General features: G+C 31.1%; 1 protein-coding gene across 1 annotated transcript in view; it reads right to left on the reverse strand.

The window, feature by feature from the left end:
* The window catches only part of LOC103569836 (laminin subunit alpha-1), an 87244-nt gene that overhangs the window by 53930 nt on the left and 11666 nt on the right, over nt 1-21648 (reverse strand). Inside the window, exons 2-3 of the mRNA XM_053737352.1 lie at nt 17229-17533; nt 260-499 (exon numbers count right to left, since the gene is read on the reverse strand). Of these exons, the coding sequence (XP_053593327.1) occupies nt 260-499; nt 17229-17533 (545 nt within the window). The remainder of the gene's footprint in view (nt 1-259; nt 500-17228; nt 17534-21648) is intronic.

Genomic DNA, 21648 nt, shown 5'->3' on the forward strand with positions numbered 1-21648 from the left:
ACCATAATATATATGGGTGCCGTTCCTATAATCAACATTTTAAAAAAACCAGTTACCATGCAGTATGGGAACCATTCCCATAATATATTGTAACTGTTACTATAATTTTCTCTCCGTGTATGTGTATTAAAATTCTTATATTAATGAATCTCAGAAATCAATAAACTAATAATTTTTTAATCAAAACGTATTGCTGAAATAAAAAGCAGTGAAAGTACAAGCAGAGAATAATTAAATAAATAAAACCGCTTATGTTTACCTCTCCATTTTCCATGGGCGTCTGCCGCGAGTACATACTCGTACATATGACCTCATCATCGGCGTTGTAAATAGGCTTTGTGACAGGCGGAATCGAGTACCTCGTCCAGCACTCTTCATCACTCGGGGCATAATACTGCCAGGCTTGGAACTCTTCCCCATCGAGTGATCTCTCTAGCACCCACGCAGCTGGTCGCGGTGAATTTGCCGCTTTGACGATAACGTTTTCAATTTGGTAAACCTGTAACACATAACATAAAGTAAGCAAACACACTATTATTTGCATTGCTGTCAAAATTTTATTACGCTCTCATACCAAAAAAATCTAAACTCAGTTAAATTTTTCGTCAAATAAAATCCGTTTAAATTAAAATCATCCCAGCAGGTTATCATTTAACTTTATATCAAAAATGCTTTCACATTTTTTGTTTTAAATTTATAACATGATATACATAAAAAATAAAAAAAAACTTGTAGTCTCAGAAGCGTGTCTCCCGTTGAGTAATTAATTAATTCACAAGAATCTAAGATCGTGGCAGATAATCCGGCGCAACCTTAGGGTCTTTTGTAACTCGAGAGTTGCGGGTGTCATCTGCCCGCTGCCCACTCGAGTCAGCCTTGTCCTAACACGTTCTCATCCACTTTAAAGTCATTCATACCTTTCATATTGCTTGCACTTCCAGATCCCACACTGACACCAGATCAAACCCGCGATAAACAACACGCGGGTGGAAAGAGAAAAATGAATTTACTAAGACCATTAATATATTAACTGAAAAATAGTTTGCGTTTATTTAAATATTAATACACATCATACATCATATTTTAAATTGTAAAAATATCAACATGCCCATCGCAATTTATTCAACAATAGAATAATTCATTCAGGCATTAATGTAAATAATTATTTTTATTTATCTAAAATCGAATCACAAAGAAGGCATAAAATTGACAACTGAGAATTAACGATCCAATCGAGTGAGTCTTGTCGTGGTCTTCGTGCGGACTCGCGGTACCTCAACTCCTTGTATTGGCTCAACTCAGATTCTGCTGGACCTGAACGCTGTTCGTTCCTTCGTAGGGATTTTTTTTACTCAACCTCAAGTATCGTGTGTTTAGTTGTTTCTCGTTGTCCTTAGCAATGCGACGACGCCCACTTTCGGTCATAAAGACAGATCGCAAACCGACGATACGCTTAACCAGGAGTGTGCTTGGTTACTAACCATTTAAGGAATTGCCTTCCTCGATATACTCTTCTTCTGCTTCTTATATATATACATATATATATGTACATATATATGTATAAAAAGTATGTGCACGCGCCAATTGTTATGTGCAATAAGCTGCAAGTATTTCCTTGATATTTTTAATTAACAAAATTGTTAAATTAAACAGAAATGTTTTAAGTGAAAGAAAGAAAGTAATGAAGTAATTTTTTTAAAAAATAGTTTGTTATTTTGAAGTTATCTTGCGATTACGGTTTTGTATACCGGTTCTCTCCGCGGGGCATTCTCAAAATGTTTGGCTTTTGCTTTGGCATTAACTTGCACACTATATTGAGGGTATCGGTGTCTTTGTTTAGAGCAATCGGAGACGTGTCGTCGAGTCTCAACGAGCCGTGTTGACTGCGTGCTCCTTGTTATTGCCAAAGAAAGTAAAAAAGATAAATGTCTACGAGAATGAAGATGAGGATGAGGATGGGAATGGGAATAAGAATGAGAAGGAGAAAGAAAAAAGAAGGTGAGGGTCTGAGATAGGGAGGGTTAAAAAATAAAATAAAATTGTCAAGTTATAAATTAATGAAAATATTATGTGGGATAAGGAGTATAACGAACGAGGAAACGATCCGAGACTAAAAAGTTTGTTGGGTTAAATATTTATGGTGTGAGCACGTGTTCGTCTGCTTTGAATTACAGATTAAGGAGTTGTGTTATTGTGGGGATAGGTCGTGTTTATTCATTCTATTTTGTATAAATTTGTTCGTTTTAAAATTTTTAAAAAAATTTATGCATTTAGAAATTTATAATTTTTATAAATAATTTAGCAGTGAAATAAAATGATATTTTTATTTTGTTAGTTGTAAATAAAATAATAACTGTGTAATGTTTTATTGTGATTTAAAATTAAAAGTTATTTGTATAAAATATCTGATGGACGATAAAGTTGAATAAGCGACTGGTAATATATAAGAGTTGTATTGGATATAACCAGTTGAGTTTTAAGAGTCGCACGCATGTGAGTTCCATAATAGGGATGAAAGACACACGGGAATGACAGAAATGGTTTTATAGCTGTGCTGTTGTGTGATCTGTTCTGAGCGATGAAGAAAATCATCAATAATACGATCTAAGAACTCTGATACAATACGAGATACCTTGAATTTCCACCGTGCCAACAATTTATTTTTATTGTTACCCGTCATGACGTTAGAGAAAAAAATATATGATATTTTCAAAAGTAAAAAAATATTAAACTTTACAAGTCAAGTTATTCTAACGTCAATTGAACGTCAAAATATATGTCTAAGTAAAACGCGATTGAGATTTATGGATTTTTTATCGGGTTTAATTTTTGACAATCAATCGATTAATTAACTTTTTTTTTTCATTTACTTGACACGTAAATTGTAATTTTGATTTATTAGAATGTTATCCTGGGTAGAAAAATAACTTGAATTTTACTTTTTTGACTTAAATTCAAATCCAAAGTCAAAAATTTTAAGCTGTATTTTTCAATTATTTTTGATTTTTTGAATTTTCGTAGTTCATGACAATACATGTCTTTTTTGAAGCTTGAGAAGTTCAAAAAAACAAATGAACTCACAAGCATTTATGAGCTCGAAGATTTCAAAAATTTATTCAAGCTCAAAAATTTTGAAAATAGCGGGAAGTTTTGGGGCTGAACAATCGTTTCCCAGACTTCTTTTTCGTAATTTTTTGGTACATGAATTGCAATTCAAATTAACTCTCAACGACCACACCTCACTCAGGCCACATAACGGCCACATGGGGTAACTCTCTTTTTTTGAAAATTTGGACCAATACACTAGTCACTCAATGCAGCCGTTAAGAGTTAATGAGAATGTTATTGCCCGGGTAAAAAAATAACGAATTTGATTTTTTTGACTTAAATTTAAGTCAAGTATAAGCCAAAATCAAGCGATATTCAACTTTTTTGACAAATTTATACTAAATAGGTCAAGTTATTCAAAGAAAGTCAAAATCCAATATGATTTTCATCCATTTTCGACTTGACCCAATTCCTATCCATATAAGTCAAATTTCACTGGTTTTTGACTCAGTTGACTTAAATTTGAGTCGAAAAAGTCTGTTATTTTATGACCCGGGTACTCATTATAAAATGAATAACGTTTATGATTTGATATTGATCGTGAGTAAGAGTAATAAATATTGATTGAGTATTTTTAGTAGGTTTATTTTAGCCAAGTAAATTTAGAGTCGGATGAATAATGCATTCATGAATTTAGTTACATAAAGATAATAAAATGAGAACATATTACTAAGCTATATGTTTTGACAGGAACAACGGCAGCAACACTTGCACGATGAATCTCTTTCCACTGTAACCTCTGTCAGAAAATACACATCGCACATGGTATTCCGAGACAAACGTTATATTGTGCTGTGTGTGCTGTTGTCTGTTGTTGTTGCAAACCGCTGCCGGTACTTATAACTCTCGTGGCGATAAATTTAACAGTCTGAAGTTCTTTCCGGATATTCATCGCCCGTTTCGATGGACACTCACTATACTCCGATTTATTATTACAATCATATATAATATGCATGTATTCAGAAAACGGATACACCGTACACACTAAATTTAAGGAAATCCAGATACCAGAGGTTTATTCCACATAAATCATTATTATTTTTCAAAATTCCTTATCTATTTTTTTAATTATTTAGGGGAGAGACAGTGAAATTTGAATATGTATGAAAATATAATTTTTTGATCCTAGCATTGAAAAAAAATTTTAAGAGTTATAAATTATAATTTAAAATTATTTTGAAAAAAAAAATTTTCAAGATATTTCTTTTATCGGCCTTTTTATATTAATTATTTTTAATTAATATAAAAATGTTATTTTTTATCCTACTCATTAAACGTGAGTAGAACAATGGAAAAAAAAAATATTTTTCTTTTTTTGTCACGAAAAAAAAAAAAAAAAAATAATTAAAGAATATTTTTGTAAATTAAAAAAAAAAAAAAAAAGGAGTAACAACTGTCTTTATTGTGATTTGATAAATAAAAATGTCAGTACAGTAGCATGAGTATAAATAGAAGTACTCGGTACTACCGAGTACTTGAACACGAGCAATTTATTAAGAGTGTCCTTAAAGCCATAGTTAAAAGGGTCTCCCGCGTCGTGTTGTCCTCATGCAGTGTCCATATAAAGGGCCAGAGCTCTGTAGTAACATATATACAACAAGACAAGTCGAGTTAAGAGTCGCGCGGCTCGTGAGACTCTCAAGTAAAGTCTTGGAGCCAAAGCAAGCCAAAGTAAGTGGAGCAAACCGGCTTGCACGTTGGCACATACGGTGGTCGACGCTCGTCGTTTTACCGCTTATGCTCTCGCATATTGCGCTTTTTCATCCCTCTTGCTTCTTTACTCTTTCGCAGCACCAGCACCAGCAGTAACTCTCTTGTTTCTCCTTTATTGTCACGATTCTACTCTCGTGGTTTCCAGGAAGCTGGACAGTTTTGCACGATGAGTCATATCCCGAAGAGTCTACGGTGGTCTGGCTTAACTTTTCCAAGCTCAAACGATGTTTCGCCAAGAAATATCGCGAATAAAAATCATTATTTTATTTTTCCGCAATTTTATTATTTTTTTAAATTTCCCGCTCTGAAAATTTAAAATAAAAATAAACTTATTGGTTTCCGTTCGATTTTCAAAAATCAAATTTTCATCAGATGTCGACATTTTTAGGTCCTAGGAAACTATTCTGACCATTTTCAGGTGGTCGTCCCGCCATGTGTGTTTCTATGTTTGTGTTTACAAGTTATACAAAAAATAGAAATCAGAAAAAAAAAAAATTCTTGTTGCATAATTTTTGATCCAGTGGTTTTTGAGCTCGAAGAACTCAAAAATTTACCAATAATAACATTTTCAAGCTCGAAAACAGCGGGAAGTTTTGGGGTTGGCCCACAGAGTCTACCATTTTTCATTTTTTTTTTTTTTAGTATTTTTTACTCAATAAAAAAAAAAATTTATACACTGGAATTTAAAATACTGAGCATTCATACTATATCAGCGTGTATACATCGCTGAAATAACCGGTAAAATTGCCTTCACCCACGCAATAATATATACCTTTTCTCATGATCTTTACAACTACTCAAAATAAAATCTTAATGGCATATACTCTTTACTACATTATTCTCTTCCGTCAAAGATTAATAAAAAAATAAATAATAAATTTTTACTGAAAATATTTTCCAACAGACAGTTAGTTAACTCTTTCAGACTTAATACTAAAAATTATTATAAACAATTTTCAATATATATGATTATATATATATATATATATACAGAGTATGAATTTATCTATGACTAAACGAATTACGCGAACAAACTATCTGAAGTTCACCTCACATGCCAGATAAGTAGATACTTAACAGCGTGAGGTCCTCTCAGAATATTATTATGATTCCCACCAGTTTATTTACCCCCCGTGTACACCCACGCTCGTTATTATACTTATACTTTATACTTTTTTTACCTCAAACAATGTATGTACGTTAAACTCTGTATTTTGCAACAATATGATGTCACAGTTCAATATATATATGAGTGAGTGTGTAAGGGTGTATACTAGGGTTTGAATGAAATTATCCATATAAATATTTATTTTAAAAATAATTATCTCAGGCAATAAATGGGAACATATTAATATACGGTTGAATAATAATTATAAAAACTAATAAGTGGTACAGATATCGCGGTGACGAGCACAGATAATCGGATTATGTCGTCTCGCGTTATTTTTAATTCCGAGTGCAATTAATACCTGCCGTAACGCGATATATATATATATATATATATATCGCGCTGACGAATCTCGAGCGAAACTAAAACGCTAAGGATAACCGCACGAGGACGGAGATAAAAATGTGAATGTAAAAGAAAAAGGATTGAGATGAAAAAAAAAGTAAGGAAATATTTATATCGCGCGTAGTGGCTGCAATAAAATAAGAATATGATACTTCTGGATATGAGATGATGCCGCTGTTGGATATAAAGGATAATTGGAATACTCAAAACAGTTTGCCGGCATCGATAATAAAGTCTCTGAGAGTTATTATTCATAACATATATATATGAATTACTAACTTGATAAATCAATAGATAAATGTTTTTTTTTTGATAATTATTGCAGTTAATTTTTTTTTTATTAATGAATTAGACCGGGGTATGCTTTTGAGCATCGGGTACGTTTTTTATTCTATTTTACACAAATTCTTCATAATTTCGTCGGAAAAAAAATTTTTTCTTTGAGAAATTTTTCACAGAGCCCGTCATGCCCCAACGAGTCCAATCTCCCCTACTTTAGAAAATTTTTGAGTCCTTGGAAAATTATTTTCACTAAAATATTGGAGAAATTTTTGAGCCAGTTTTAAATACTATGAAAAATTTCGAGCTTTAATTTAAATTTAAAAAAAATTCTATAATTTTTTGAAGCTCAAGAAATTATTTGTGAAAAATGATAGTAAATTTGCTATCAAGATATTTTGTTAAACGACTTAATATGTAGATAAAATATAAAAAAAATTTATTACATGTGTGCACTAGTGAAAAGAAACACGAGTAGCAACAACACTAGTATAATAGAGTATAGTAAAAAGACTGGTCGTCAAGAATAAGAGGAATGGAAAGGAAGAGTTGTAGTGTGGTATAGAGAAGATGCTAAAAGAGAGAACTGAAAAATACATCCTCTTCAGAGTACGTTGCACATGGACACAAGTACGGCTGAGTATAAGTATGTGTACATATGTAAGACAGGGCTGGAACGAAGCCAAGATATTGTGCCGTCGAGTATTCACGTCGTTCAGTAGTAGAGGGAAAGATCCACGGACTAGACTTAAACTTGTGAAAGAACAAGATAGAGAGCATGAGAGCAGGAGCCTGTGGGTCTATTCAAATCAAACATCAACCTTACACGAAAGATTTATAATCGCGTGGACTCATCCGGTGAATAAAAGATTTATCGTTTGTTTGAATTTCTGTACTACCAACTCCTCAATCTCATCACCATGTCTATCATGTCATTGATTATATTTATTTATTATTTATCTTCACTTTTATATTTATTGCCATTTGCATTTTTATTGCCGGTTATTTTTACAATAAATTTTAATTAAACATTTTGTATTTTGACTCACTAATTTTACCGGGGTATAAATTATAAATTGTTTTTATTTTTTTTTCACTATTTGGATAATTAAAATAAGCCCCGGTGGTCTCGTATCGTCAATTTTACGAGTCTAGCATAGTTACTTTTGAGTGAATTTTTTTTTTTATACCGACAGACTAAAACCACAACATAACACTTTTGCACTATCGCCAGATTCAGCTCTAGGGTTCACAATGAAAATGAAAATTTATGGGCACGCGTGGCGAATTGTCTGCCAACGCACGCTACAGCGGAACTCTATCAAAGGAAGAGCAACATAATCTTCCCATAATAAGACATAACGATCTTACAAATACATCACCTTTCATTTTTATTTTATTTTATTTTACATTATACTCAATTAATTTTTTTTTAACAAGTTTTGGGAGTGCCCATGGTACTTTGATCTTTCCTTTTCAATTTTAATGAGTATAATTAGGTAATGATTTTATCGAAGGACGGAATGAAAAATATTATAAAAATATACTGGATCTATTTTTTGTTTATGTAGTAGGAAAAATTTTAGCAATATGTTACCTAGAATTTTTTCAAATCCATGTAAAAAAAAATTCATTCCAAAAATGTCCCAAAAACGTTCATGATAGTGAGATTCCAAAATTAAGACAATTCTGAAATTTAAGATGAAGATTTTTGGAAGTTTGGAAAAATTAGGAAGTAAAAAATTTTCAATTGGTAAAGATTTTCCTGCGAATTTTTTTTTATACTTTTTGAGCAAAAATAATTTGTTAATTTTTTGGATTTGAAGGACATAGAAAAAAGGAATTGGTTAAAAATTTTGAACACTTGTGACTCTTTCCAGAATTATTTAGGTATCAACATTTTTTGACTTTTATTAAAACTTTTTGGAAAGGTCAGATTTTCTTCACTTTTTGGCTTATTAAGGAATAGTCCAAAAAATTAGTAATTGGAACTAATTACGAACTTACAAAACTGTCAGTTCAAATGAATTTTGTTTAGATAATAAAAACATGTAAGTAAAATCACGTACCTGAAGATCGCAACGTTTTTCACGAAACAAAAATATATGTACTTGCTGCATTGCATGTTTTTGCAAAAACGAAATGAAAATAAAAAAATCTAGATCTTGATTTCTTAAATGTTTCGTACATCAGCCAAAAGTTGTAACCTCCACGAATTATTCCTTAAGTCACCTTTCAGCAGCCAAATCACAAATTTTTTCGTTTCGTTGCGCGAAAAACGTTTCGATTTCCAGGTACATGAAAAATCCACTCTACTCGAAAATTTTTCGCACTTCTAATTATTTTGAAGTTGCAAAAATGTTCAAATCAAAGTTCAGAATTGCCTCAATTTTGGAAGTTCACTGTCAGGAACGTTTTTGGGACGAATTTTTTTGAAATCGGCCCGCTATGTACTAATTTTTGCAGATTTTTTTTTCTACGAACATTAAGAAATAATTTTTGAAAATATTTCCGAACTTGAGTTACAAAAACTTCTATATCTTGTACAAAATATAGAGAATAAATAAATTCTTCACAGTACTAAGTTCCGTGTACGTGATCGTCTCCACGTGGCCACGCATTTTTATCCGCGATATTTTCCCATCAAGTGCAAGATAATTTTTACCGGCGCTATATCATATGAGATTACACAAGTATAAAATATGAAAGGTATATAAATAAAAAATGAAATAAAAGAAAAACGTAAGTAATAATAATGGTAATAATAAAACATGTATGAAAGCGCGACGTGTTATGCAGAAGCAAAGAGAATATAATGCAAGTGTCTTAAAGTTTTCTCGTGTGCTACTAAGTGGAGTTGATATGGCTCCTCCTGATGAGTCGGCATTGCCTGGGTATGGACAAAAAGACTGTCTGAGATGTCCTGGAAGAGCAAGAGCCACACACCAGTCTGTAATTATTGCCCGGTGACCGTGGGAATTGAATGACGAGTTTTATTTATCGTACTCTTTACGTCTTTTAAAGGAGGAACAAAAAAATGAAGAATAAAAATAAATATAAATAAATAAAGCTGATAAAAAAGGAAAAGTTAAAAGGAGCGAGTGGAGAAAGAGAGACAGGGATAAAAATAAAAGTGGCTTCTTTAACCTGTTTGAAAAGGAAGCAACACACAAGTTAGTCAGACACGTACCGTTTTCCTTCTGATCTTTCTTCCCTTTTATACTCACACGTGCTCTACGCCTTTATATTCGATGTTGCATTATATCCTCTGTCCCCATGTCGTGCGTCCAACCCTCTAATTTAAAATCTCCGAGATTGCTTAAAAGTGAATTACGTTTCGTGTGTGAAATACACACGTCATCTAAATTGAATTTTAAGTGGTTTGAAAGCATGATTTTTTTTTTTTACTTTTTTTGTTGGAATGCATCAGTGGAAAAAAAAGTTAATTAATTAGTTGATGAAAATTATTATTAATGATTTTAAATTTCAACGGTTTTCAATTATGTGAAAATGCAACGATTTTTTAAAAACTAGAAATACGGTGACATCCACTGCGAATAATAAAATCATAATTGTCAATAAGAAAATTGTGATTTTCAATAAATACATTGGATAGCAAAGATATTTTCATGATTGAATTATTTCGTGGTTTCAAAGAAATGTTAATCTTCACAGAAGCACGTGTATAACAATACTGAAAATATTGTAATTATTATTATACTTGAGTCATCGAAATGTTTCATGTAGGGAATAATAATTGGAATGGAAAAATATGAAAGCGCATGATTATATTTTAAATCAAAATTTTGTGTAAGGTGTTAAAAAACTCAATAAATTTTAATAATCAGTTCACTACATACATAATATTTTGATGGTACTAGTGCATTACATTATCCGCAAAAATTGCAATATATAAATATATACAAGCAATTGTCAGGATAATTGCTGTCTATTCTAATAATATAAAAAAATAGCGGACTTGCAGTCCTTCAGAAAAGCTTTTACGTTAATAGGAAGGAATAAAATAGCCGGTAATACCTGGTACTTGTGCAAAGTATTCTAATATTGATGTTGACAAACTGATGATTATCACCAACGCCATGCGAAAGCTGTAGACTAAATTTGTTTATATGACTATGACCTATATCTGACGTGGCTTTTTATTCCATATGAGTACGCGTGTCCTTTTGCGTTGAATGTCATCAGTCGCAAATGCTGAGTTGAGCAAGATAGAGGAGGTGCAATGAAGGATCTGTCAATTACTCTATCTTACTTCGAAACTACTATCGTCGTGTTCTTACTACAACTGGGAATTCTTTGGGTTTTTTATACGATTATTTTACTTTTGCGACGAGAATAAAATTTTTTAATCGTAATTATCATGATACAATTTTAATCATAGTTCAAAAATTAAAATTCAGTCTATATTAAAAAATTTTTTTTCGACTATTAAAAAGTCGTGACAATGATGTGGATTAGAATAATAAACTGGTGGTTATTGTTCACCTATTCCTTTAAGGAAATTGAGGGATTTATTCCATTCAAAAATTTATTACTTTCAAAAATTTTTTTGAGTTATTATAACTAACGATATTGTTAACAGAGAGAAATAATAAAATTGTGTTTCTCAAATCGTTCGAATCCTCTAATGATTACGGATAACTTAATAAGTATAATAGACCAAGATACACGGGAATCAATCGCGCCACCGATTAACATTATAAATGATAACATTAAAGCGAAGAATATTCAAATATTCAATCCATCAAGGCCCACATACATTTTGTCGACTAATACTGATGCACAACTTAACAACATTCTTCGGGAGCTTGAATACATGGTCACATGGAGTATCGAGTCGTTGTTTTTCGTTGTTGACTTCACTGATAAAAATTATTGCGTCAATGCTTCGAGAGTACTCCGGATTTTATGGAAAAAAGAATTGCTTTCATCCTTTTTTGCCTGTAGCGAGCCTGATAGTGACAAAATATGGCTGTATACTTTTAACCCTTACGCGCCTCATGCTCCCCACCCATGGGAAGAAGCGAAAACTGTTGACAAACCTGATAGTCGATGGACTCTGTACAAACGATCTTATATAAATGGTACTTATTAAAAATAATATTCATCATTTATAGAAAATTAATAAAAGTTCTAATCCACAGATATCAGCTTTTGTCAAAATCTTACATTCGACAAAACTAAAATTTTGGACGGCTATCCACTGAAAACTATTGGACATCCCATATTTAAAAAAAATTGGACTCAAGATGAAGTGTATGGTAAAGAAGTCTTAAACTATACAATGAGAACGGGTTTTTGATATTGACATTGAAAAAAACGTTCGAACTTCCTCTCGAAGTAATCGAGGACTACTGGAGTACTGACATAATCATATTATCAATAGCGACGTTACTAATTACATCCGTAACAATATTTATTAATAATAATAACAGTTTCCGTGCAACTTTCTTAGATATTTTACGGATGATATTAGGCAGGGGTATAATGACGACTCTTGAAAGATTTTCTATGCGTATTGTTTTTGTAATCGCGACAGTGGTACTTTTTATTTTAAATCCAGCATTAAGTGGTTCTCTTTCAGCTTTAATGTCTAATCCTGGACGTCACAGTGTAGAAAATTTGCAAGACTTGCATAATTATAAATATCATGTTTACATCCATTTTATCCAAAAAGAGTTTATCGAAGAAGAAAATTTATGGTTAGGTTCGGATCGTAAATATTTGCACTTTACATATAAGACAGATGTTAGCTGTGACTATCGAGTATTAAATGACTCAACTGCTGCGTGTATTGCTTTTTCTACTCGTCAAATTCGTGCTGCTTTTAAATATCAAAAGCAATTACATGTATCGGACTCATTCTTATTCAAAACATATTTTACTTTTTGGACCCGACGTAACTGGGCATTGAAAAATAGATTCGACCAAATAGTACTCTCATTAACAGAAGCTGGTATAATAAATCACTGGAATAGTAAAGGAATCAGCGAACCTTTGAAAAAATTGAGAGCCATGGAAAAACTGGAGGAGAGTTCAGAATATTTTCAGATTCAATTGGAGAACGTATTATTTGCTATTATCTTTTGTGTATTAGGTTTAATTTTAGGAATTATTATATTTATCACTGAAATCTATTTAAAAAGACAAGTAATGCGTTTGCATCCGCCGAAAAGAAAATTAAAGTTGCGACAAAAAATTGTCATTATCAATAGAAGAATCGTGATTCTCAATAAATACATTAAATAGTCAGGGTACTCACAAATATAAATTTTTGCGTGGTTTTCAAATGTTGCACCAAAAAATTGTTCATCAATCAAATGGTATTCTTAAATCTTTTTTGAAAACACTCATTATAGTGATCGTTGCTATAATCTATAAGATTATTTAGAGTTTTTGGGTGACAATATTGAGAGATTTTAACAACAATGTTCCACATTCATACTTACTACTCCTAAATCATTATTGTGTCAACTTAAAAAGGGTATTGATCACAACCTAAGATTCATTACCAACCGATGTTCTCTTTATTAAATTATGTCACAAGAACGTTTTGAACTACTTTTTAATGTAATTCTTATTTTTTTTTTATTTTTAAATTTTAGATGTACATTGATATTCTGAGATTTACCCAATTTCATGTACATCTCTTTGAATTTGATTCTTTTTTTTTTTTAAGAAATCCCGAAAGTTTTCTAAAATCCAAATTTGGAATTCGATTATTCGACTTATTTTAGCTTTGATCTGTATATATATATATATATATATATATATATATATATATATATATATATATATATGTAGGGGAGGGGGAAAAATTGACCTCTGGAGCCAAAGAGAACTAACCTTTTTTCTTAAGGGCTCATTTTGCCCTCCTTTACCCTATAGATATAAATAAAATACCGAATTCATATCTCTGTAGATCTAAACTATTTTTTCTCGGGTTAATAATATTTTTATGTATTGAAGTGTATTACAAATTGCGAAAAAATTTCTGTATCACAGATTGTCGTTTTCAAAAATAAAAAAATGTACACCACAAATTGTGAATTAAAAAATAAAATCGAGTAAAAAAGCAAATGCGTTAATGACTCTGTATAAAAGTAGAGTAGACAGTTTTCCAGAATTCTTTGTATCGATGTAGTCAGCTGGTCAATTAGTGATCAGTCAGATACTTCAGATTCTCCGGAATCGCAGTGAGCACTTAGTAATTACCGTTTGAAAGAAGTATACCGTCTATACACATGCGATGAACGACCAAAAAGGAGGACCAACTAAAGAAAAAAGAAGGTGATGGAAAGATATCGAGAACGAAATCGTTTCTTCAATGTCCATCTTTCGCGTGATCTTCACTTCTCATCAGTTATCTACATTGAACATCACATTTTAATCATTCCGGATTTTTTAAATTAAAATAAAATTAATACCGCAAAATAAATTATTTTCCAGTCTTTCCAATTGGTATTTCACAAGAAAATTTATAAAATAAAAATAACAATGACAAAAACCACACATTTCTAAATATGGTTCGCGCTCTTGATGTCGAGACGAAATAAAATGCGAAATTGTTTGTATAAATTTTTTTTTACATTACAGACATATCAGCAGCGAAGCCTTCAGCTCTTGTATGTACCGAGACTTTCTTTGCCATCTGATGACTCACTGTCCAATAATTCTGTATATATATATATATATATATAATACTCTATTTTCAAAGTATCAAAGCCGTCGTGATGTTTCTCTCGTAAGCTGTATACTCTTAAACGTTTCCCTTTATATATATTTATATATATATAGAATTCACCAATCGCAATCCGCTACACTATTTACTTACTGACTATTGCCCCTTAAATGAGAGTAACGGTGAAAAAAAAATGAAAAATAATAACGTCCCATCAAACTCGTTGGCTATAATCCGTGAACAATAACGATAACCAGCGAACGTTACAAGCAATACATTAAAATACATTGCGCTGTCAAGTATACAGTGTACCCGTGTACACTGTACAGCACAAAGTGCTAGCTGTATATTATAAATGTATGTGTGTATTTAAAATCCTTTCACGCCACAGGATTTCAGGGTCATAAGCTCTCTTTTAATCTGCACCCACTCATTTCGTTGTTAAACAGACTGATGTCATCAACAGTTCTGATGCTCTGACAGCTAAGCTTACTCTTGAATGACAATATACATTCAATGCATCAGTACCTCATTTATTCATATGTACCTATACTAGAGCGTGTCATTAGCAACATTTTTTCCATGCTCACTATTCAAAATCATTTATTATTACACTAAAAAAAAATTCTCGAAATTTGGCGGTTAATTTGAATTTTTTATAATTTCTCAGAATTTGTTTATTTTGGCCGGACATTTTTACAAAATTTCCGGCACAAAAAAATATATAAAGAATATATATTTCCCATATAGACAATGCATTGATACATATATGTCACATATATATTTTTTCGTATGGTCACTTTACACTTTTTAATGAAAATTTTTTCTTGCGCCAAAAAATTTTTTTTTCTGTGTAGAAAATTTTCAGCAGGATTTTAAAATTTTTAAATTAAGGGCTGACTATAAATTCAACGATGAGTAAAAAATGTCAAGATTCAATATTTTCATATATTAAATTTACATAATACGCAAAAAATTTTAATAATTATGATTTATTTTTTGAATGCTTTAAAAGTGATATCGTTAAAAAAAAAAATTATTTATAATCTTCTAGTATAATTTATTATGTGAAAAAAAAAATTTAAACGTGTTTGGTTTTGAACCGGAGACATCGGTTCCAAGTGCGTCCTCAAGTGGTTGTCGCGACGCGTTCACGTTAAAAAGCATCAAATAATGCAGAGTGACAGCTACGATTGCAGGCTCATTGAAAATTATCCATTCCCTGTATCCTCATCTGTCACTTTACTCATACACTTACACACATCATCATCTCTATCACACATCCTTTAAATAAATTAATTCCCCTTTTATGTCCGTTAATTATAAAATTAAAAATCAAAAACTATTTTTTATTTTTAAAAATTTTTATCATGTAAATCCATACTCGCTTATCACAACATTTCTTATTGTTGACTAACATAAAAAAAATTATTTAAATAATTCAGTAGCCGTCAATTAAAAAATAATAAAATTACAAAAATATTATTTCATCATGATTAATTACATATACATAAATTATGAGTTACACACTTTCTCAAGTAATTAAAAAAAATTATCTACAGTTTCAAGGTAACCAAGTGTAATAAATTATGTACATATTGAGTATGCAAAACATTTAGATTTTTTTATTTTTTTTAAATAAACTTTAAGGTTTATAAAAATTTTATTCATAAAATTAATAACATGATAAATGTATTCATGTAATTTATATATTTTATTAATTTACTTTTCAATTTAAAACGACCGTCAATTCATAATTTTTATAATAAGCAAAAAAAAATACACAGACTCTGATAAGCTTATAAATTTTTATAAAAATAATTTAGATCAAATTTTATTCAAAAACAAAAAACTCATGTAGATTTTCTATACACAGAAAAAAAGGATTTCTTGGCGCTAAAAATTTTTTCTTGTTCTAAGAAAATTTTTACTTGACCCAAAAAATTTTTTGTATTATAAAGTGAAAACAAAAATTTTTTTGGGGTAAGAAAATATTTTTTAGGCGAGCAAAAAATTCCTGAGCCAAAAAATCCATTTTTTCTGTGTATTTGAATTTTTTTCTATTTATTAGGGTTTGAAATTTTTCAAAAATAAAAATTTGAATTTTCAGCTTAAAAAATTTGATTTTTTTGAATTTTTATTTTCATAGAATCATATAAATCTAAATAACAAAAAATGAGATCTGCATAAATTCAAATTATTTTTCCGCGGGTAATTTTTTTTGCGACATTATCAACCCTCATACAAAAAAAAAACTAAATGTAAGGGATTTTAGCAGTCAGGCGAACCTGCTCGTTAAAAATGTTATGCCACTGATCGCAATTTGTTGGAGTTGCTGCTGTAGGCATACATACACATATATAATATATGTATATATAAACACAGCATTAAATTCCCAGAAAGGATCAAAAGATTCCTCAACCCCACTAGTTTTCTTGTCTTCCTTATTCAAATTTATTTGTATTTTTTTTAACAACCACCATGTCACCTCCTCCCTTACAAATTTCTCTACTCTTCCTCTTATTTAATTCTTCCTTTCTCTCAATTTCTTCCATTAGCGTATGCCATTTGCTGACATTTAGTTTCTCTACCAATCTCTCAACTCCCCTTAGCTATCCCCTTTCTCGTCTTTTCTCTTTCACGTAACCGTATAACGACTCAGAATCGAACAAACCGAAGACATAAATTCGTTACAACGAGTGCCGCTCAGACTAAACAAGTTTTACGATTTTTTTAACTGTCAATTTAAACCAAAAGTTTTTATGTCTATCTATATTTTATTTTATTATTATTATCATTTTTTTTTTTACCATTTTTACCGGCAAAATTAATTATTTTTCACGCTACCAGTTAATTATAATACTCGTAAGTAATCAGCAAAGTAATGACAGTGATTAATAAAATTAAACTCACCTGTTTCAAGTCCAAAATAATTGTCACGAATTCGTAGCGATTGTCATTAGCAAGAGTCGGACTTTGCCACCATTTTGTCGGATCTGGATTCAAGACGTTCGTGATATTGTGTCGCTTATTTTGATCAGGACTCCGTGAATCGCAGACAGCGCATCTTGAAGAATCCGAGGGTTTGCAAAATGTCTCAGGTCCATCTTCTCCACAAGTCGCGTTTGCGTAAATTTCGGCTTTCGTGGCGACGTTGAAGGTCGATGGGAACAAGCCTCCGTTCTTTAGATTTCTACTCATTCCAAATTCTGCGTAACCTTTAATTACAATAATTAAATATTTATTTTAAAACCTAATACTTTTATTGCCAATAAATTTTTTTTTTATCTAAACATTTTTATAAAATATCAAATAGTTTGTTTATTTTATTTTATTTAATTACAAATAAGTATCGATGATTTTATAAAATAATACCCAAATTATATTCGATGGAATAAATCAAGCGCACCAGGGATCCTTATACACTATCTTCATTAAATAATAATCCATGTAAGATTTTATACAGAGAAAGCATAAAATAAAATATAAAAAAAAATTACTAAGGATATTTGATGTTTCTCAATAATTTATTATTACCTATGGAATGTAAGGAATAATGATGACAAAAAATTTTTAAGCCATTCAGTAATTTCTTAATTAGCGTAAGTAAAAAATGATTTATTTTTATTTTCAAAGTACAGCTGCAATTATTTTTATTTGCTGATACATATTTTTTGCCGTTATTTATTTAAAGAATTTTCTATAATTTAATATGAAGTTCTTCGTCTACGAGTCATCGCACACTGATACATTACTTGTTTTAAAATTTATATCCCGGTTTAAACCTAGAGAAAATTAATTTTAGAACTCGTTCGCCACCTGCTTGTACGCACGTGCTGACGATCGTGAACGAGGATTCTACACGAGGTTAATCACTTCTGAGATTTCTAGTTTTGTCTTTGAAAATTTCCTCGTAATAAATTTTTTATTATAAATTTTTTTCTTATCTGTTACATAACAAGTAACGTAAAACATTAGCGATGAAAATAAATAAAGATATGTATACATAATTTAAGTCTAAATAAATTGACGTCTGGCATAAATTATCCAGTTGATAAAAATGTTAAAGAGTTTTAACTTAACAATTTATTTGAATGGCGGAATTTTAAAATCAAAGGATTTGACATTTTGGATTTTTGGGTGCGTGTGCGAGTGTTAGTGTGCGTTTTATCTTAAAAGCAAATAAGAAGTGCACAAAAACATGATAAATTCAACCGACATTAAACTAATGAGATATTTGTTCTGTTCCCTTGATCTACTGATGAAGATCGGTCGCGGTCGCATGTTTTCCTATTTCAAGATCAACCATCTGGTTGTCGCGTTCGCATACTCGCCAAATTTCGCGATGGCTTTACTCCATCATTCCATTCTTAATCAGTCAACAAAAGTAACTAAATATATGTAGACAAAGTCGGTTTTTTAAAAAATAAATAAAAGTACATGAGAAAAATGATAAGAAAAAATAAAATGGTAAGAGAGAAAAATAAAGTGTGTCTAGAAAATTAAAACCCCGAAAGAATCAGTGGTGTAGCAGGAGACGTTGGGTTAAAACGAGCATAGTGGGTACTCGTGTGTCGCTACCAGTGACTGATGACGACAGAAATAACCCAGCCGTCGTTTTACTTTGAGTCTACTCTCATACTCAACTTTACTCGAGTAGGAAACCAACAAGACGACATATAGTGGATGAGACATCGTAGTTTTATGTGCACGTGCGTGCGTCATGCTGGATTATTCGCGCAAAAAATTAATTAACCAATGGCAAAAGTTTACACGAAAAAATTATCCAATGTGAGTTTTTGTTTTTAGTATGGATAAAAAATTTATATATCGAGTAATTTAATCTAACGTACGGTAGTTTTTATTTTTTCGAAAAATTTTATGGAAAATTTCTGATATTTAGGACAAGTTCAAAAATTTTAAAACATTTCAAACAATTCTACAAAAGTTTGAACCATTTTCAAAAATTCCAAAATTTCGGGATCATTCTGACACATCTTTTTTCAACTCCATATATTGTTGTGTAAACTCATATGTAAAACAAAAAGTCGCTACCGCAATAAAAATCTCAATTAAAGAGACGGGCGCACTTATATTTAATTAAAAAAAAATATATCATTAAACCAAACTCACAATATATTTGTTGGGGCATGTAGTATTATTAACTCAAGTTGCCATACACGTCCATGTGTGAGAAAAGCCTTGAGAGAAGCCACCTGGCGGAAGTTCAATAAATCAAATATCCACAGCAACTCAGTATTTATCCTTTCCAAATAATTTCAAGAAGGTTTAGATTTCTAATAATAGATCTGTATTAAACCCTCATTTGAATTTACGAGCAACTGAAGTTTAATTCGGGCTAAGTCCAACCGCGGACTTAAAATAGTCGCAATGTGGTAAGAACAATGAACCGATAGTCTACGTAGCATACGAGCGTGTGTATGGGCCTCACACGACGTGTGGATCCGCCTTGGAGCACTCGGCCTTATAAGGGACCAAGTCTGCACTCTGCACGAGTGCACATATGTATATGTATATGTATATATATCCACCTACCACCGACACTCGTATTCTCTGTGTAAAAGCAACTCCGTGGTCAATCGTTCACATGATCGCGAACGCTATTACGGAACGCCTTTTAAATTCCGATGTAAACACCAAATATATATTTTTTTATTTTCGATCTTTAATGCGTCTATTTTTATTTTATTTCTATTTCAAAGATAATTTTTTTGTTTTTCTCTGAGGAACCAGTACGAGATTTAAATTTAAAAACCACCGGCAGCAAAGTGTTCTCGTTATGTCTGGGCTCTTGATTCTCGAAGTTTATTCTCCCATTCTAAATCACTTCTCACGATCCATCGGCCACTTATGTGTCCTTAATGGTCTTAGTAGCGTTTACAAAACTTCCTGTTGTGTTAAATTCTCTCATGGCATGTCCAATCTCTCACTCGTCATACCATACAACAGACGCACTCGGTGGTCTGCTGGACACATGACTAATGATATTTTCAATTCCAGTGAATATATCTACATATATTTGTTATTAATTAAAATTTTATAAATATGTAATTTAGTAATGGAAAAAAAAAAAAATAATAATAATAATAATTTGTTAAGTAAAAATCCAAATGGTATAATTGCAGTAATTTGAGTCAGGAAAATAAAAAATAATTTTCTCTTTGTTGTGGTAAAATATGCCCTCAAGTGTCTGGAGGCCAGTCGCTTTTAAATAATCGCGGGGAGAGCACCCACGCGTGCGCTGGCGCCGAGTGTGAATGAAAGTCATCAATGGGCCACCGGCACGCGCATAGCACACTATACTATAATATATATAATATACATATATATATATATATATATTCTTGTTGAATTGCCCACACGAACGCCTTCATAATATTTCTATACAGGTATATAAACTATATACATAAATACTAATATGCGAAATATATATATATATATATAAATACATATGAGTAAGAGACATAACTTATACATATTATAAGATATGTTGTATGCAACAGACCAATGACCGTTGTAAGATCATGATGCTCATGCAAATTTTCTCTGATTTACAACCCACTAGACATTTTAATCGATTTAAACTTTTCCGTACGTCTCAATTGACATTTATTTATTATTTTATATCCTTCGACACTGAATATTAAATTTTATTTATTACATAGAGATAATTAGTTCATCAACACCTCTAATAAAATAGACATGTATATTTTGCTGTCTATTAATTTGCTAAAAAAAAAAAAAATTTTTTTATGTATATATATATATATATAATGATGTGTATTTTTTCGAAGTGAGTGTGGTCGTCAAAAGAGATTTAAACAGGTCTAGCACAAGTTTAGCGTGAAAAATACCCTGTAGGCGTAACCATGACCGATGGAAAAATTTTCGGCCCTTAAAAGTAAAAAAAAGCAGTGTAGCTAAAACCCAATTCTGCTACTTTCAGTTTAGTTCAAATTCTCAAAATGAAACCACACGCTGATGCTGTTATTCTACAGTTTCAAGTTCAGCTGTGAAAATCCTTAACTCTAATACAATAAACCTTCAATAACTACCTTCTCTCTACATCTAAAGCTACCTAAACTCCACTCAAAAAGTATTATATATATATTTTGAACCTTCCGATTCCACTGTCCTCCATTCCTTTCACTATTTACGACCACGACTAATTCAAAGGTTGCGCTTTAACTTCCTCTCTAATAATTGTTTCAGGTCTTTTTTTTCTCTCATTTTTTTATTTTTTATTTTAATATAAAAAATTCTTGGAATCAACAAACAAAAAAATTCCTCAACAAATAAATTTTGAAAATCA

This window comes from Microplitis demolitor, chromosome 3 (genome assembly GCF_026212275.2).
Source record: "Microplitis demolitor isolate Queensland-Clemson2020A chromosome 3, iyMicDemo2.1a, whole genome shotgun sequence".
Lineage (NCBI taxonomy): Eukaryota > Metazoa > Arthropoda > Insecta > Hymenoptera > Braconidae > Microplitis > Microplitis demolitor.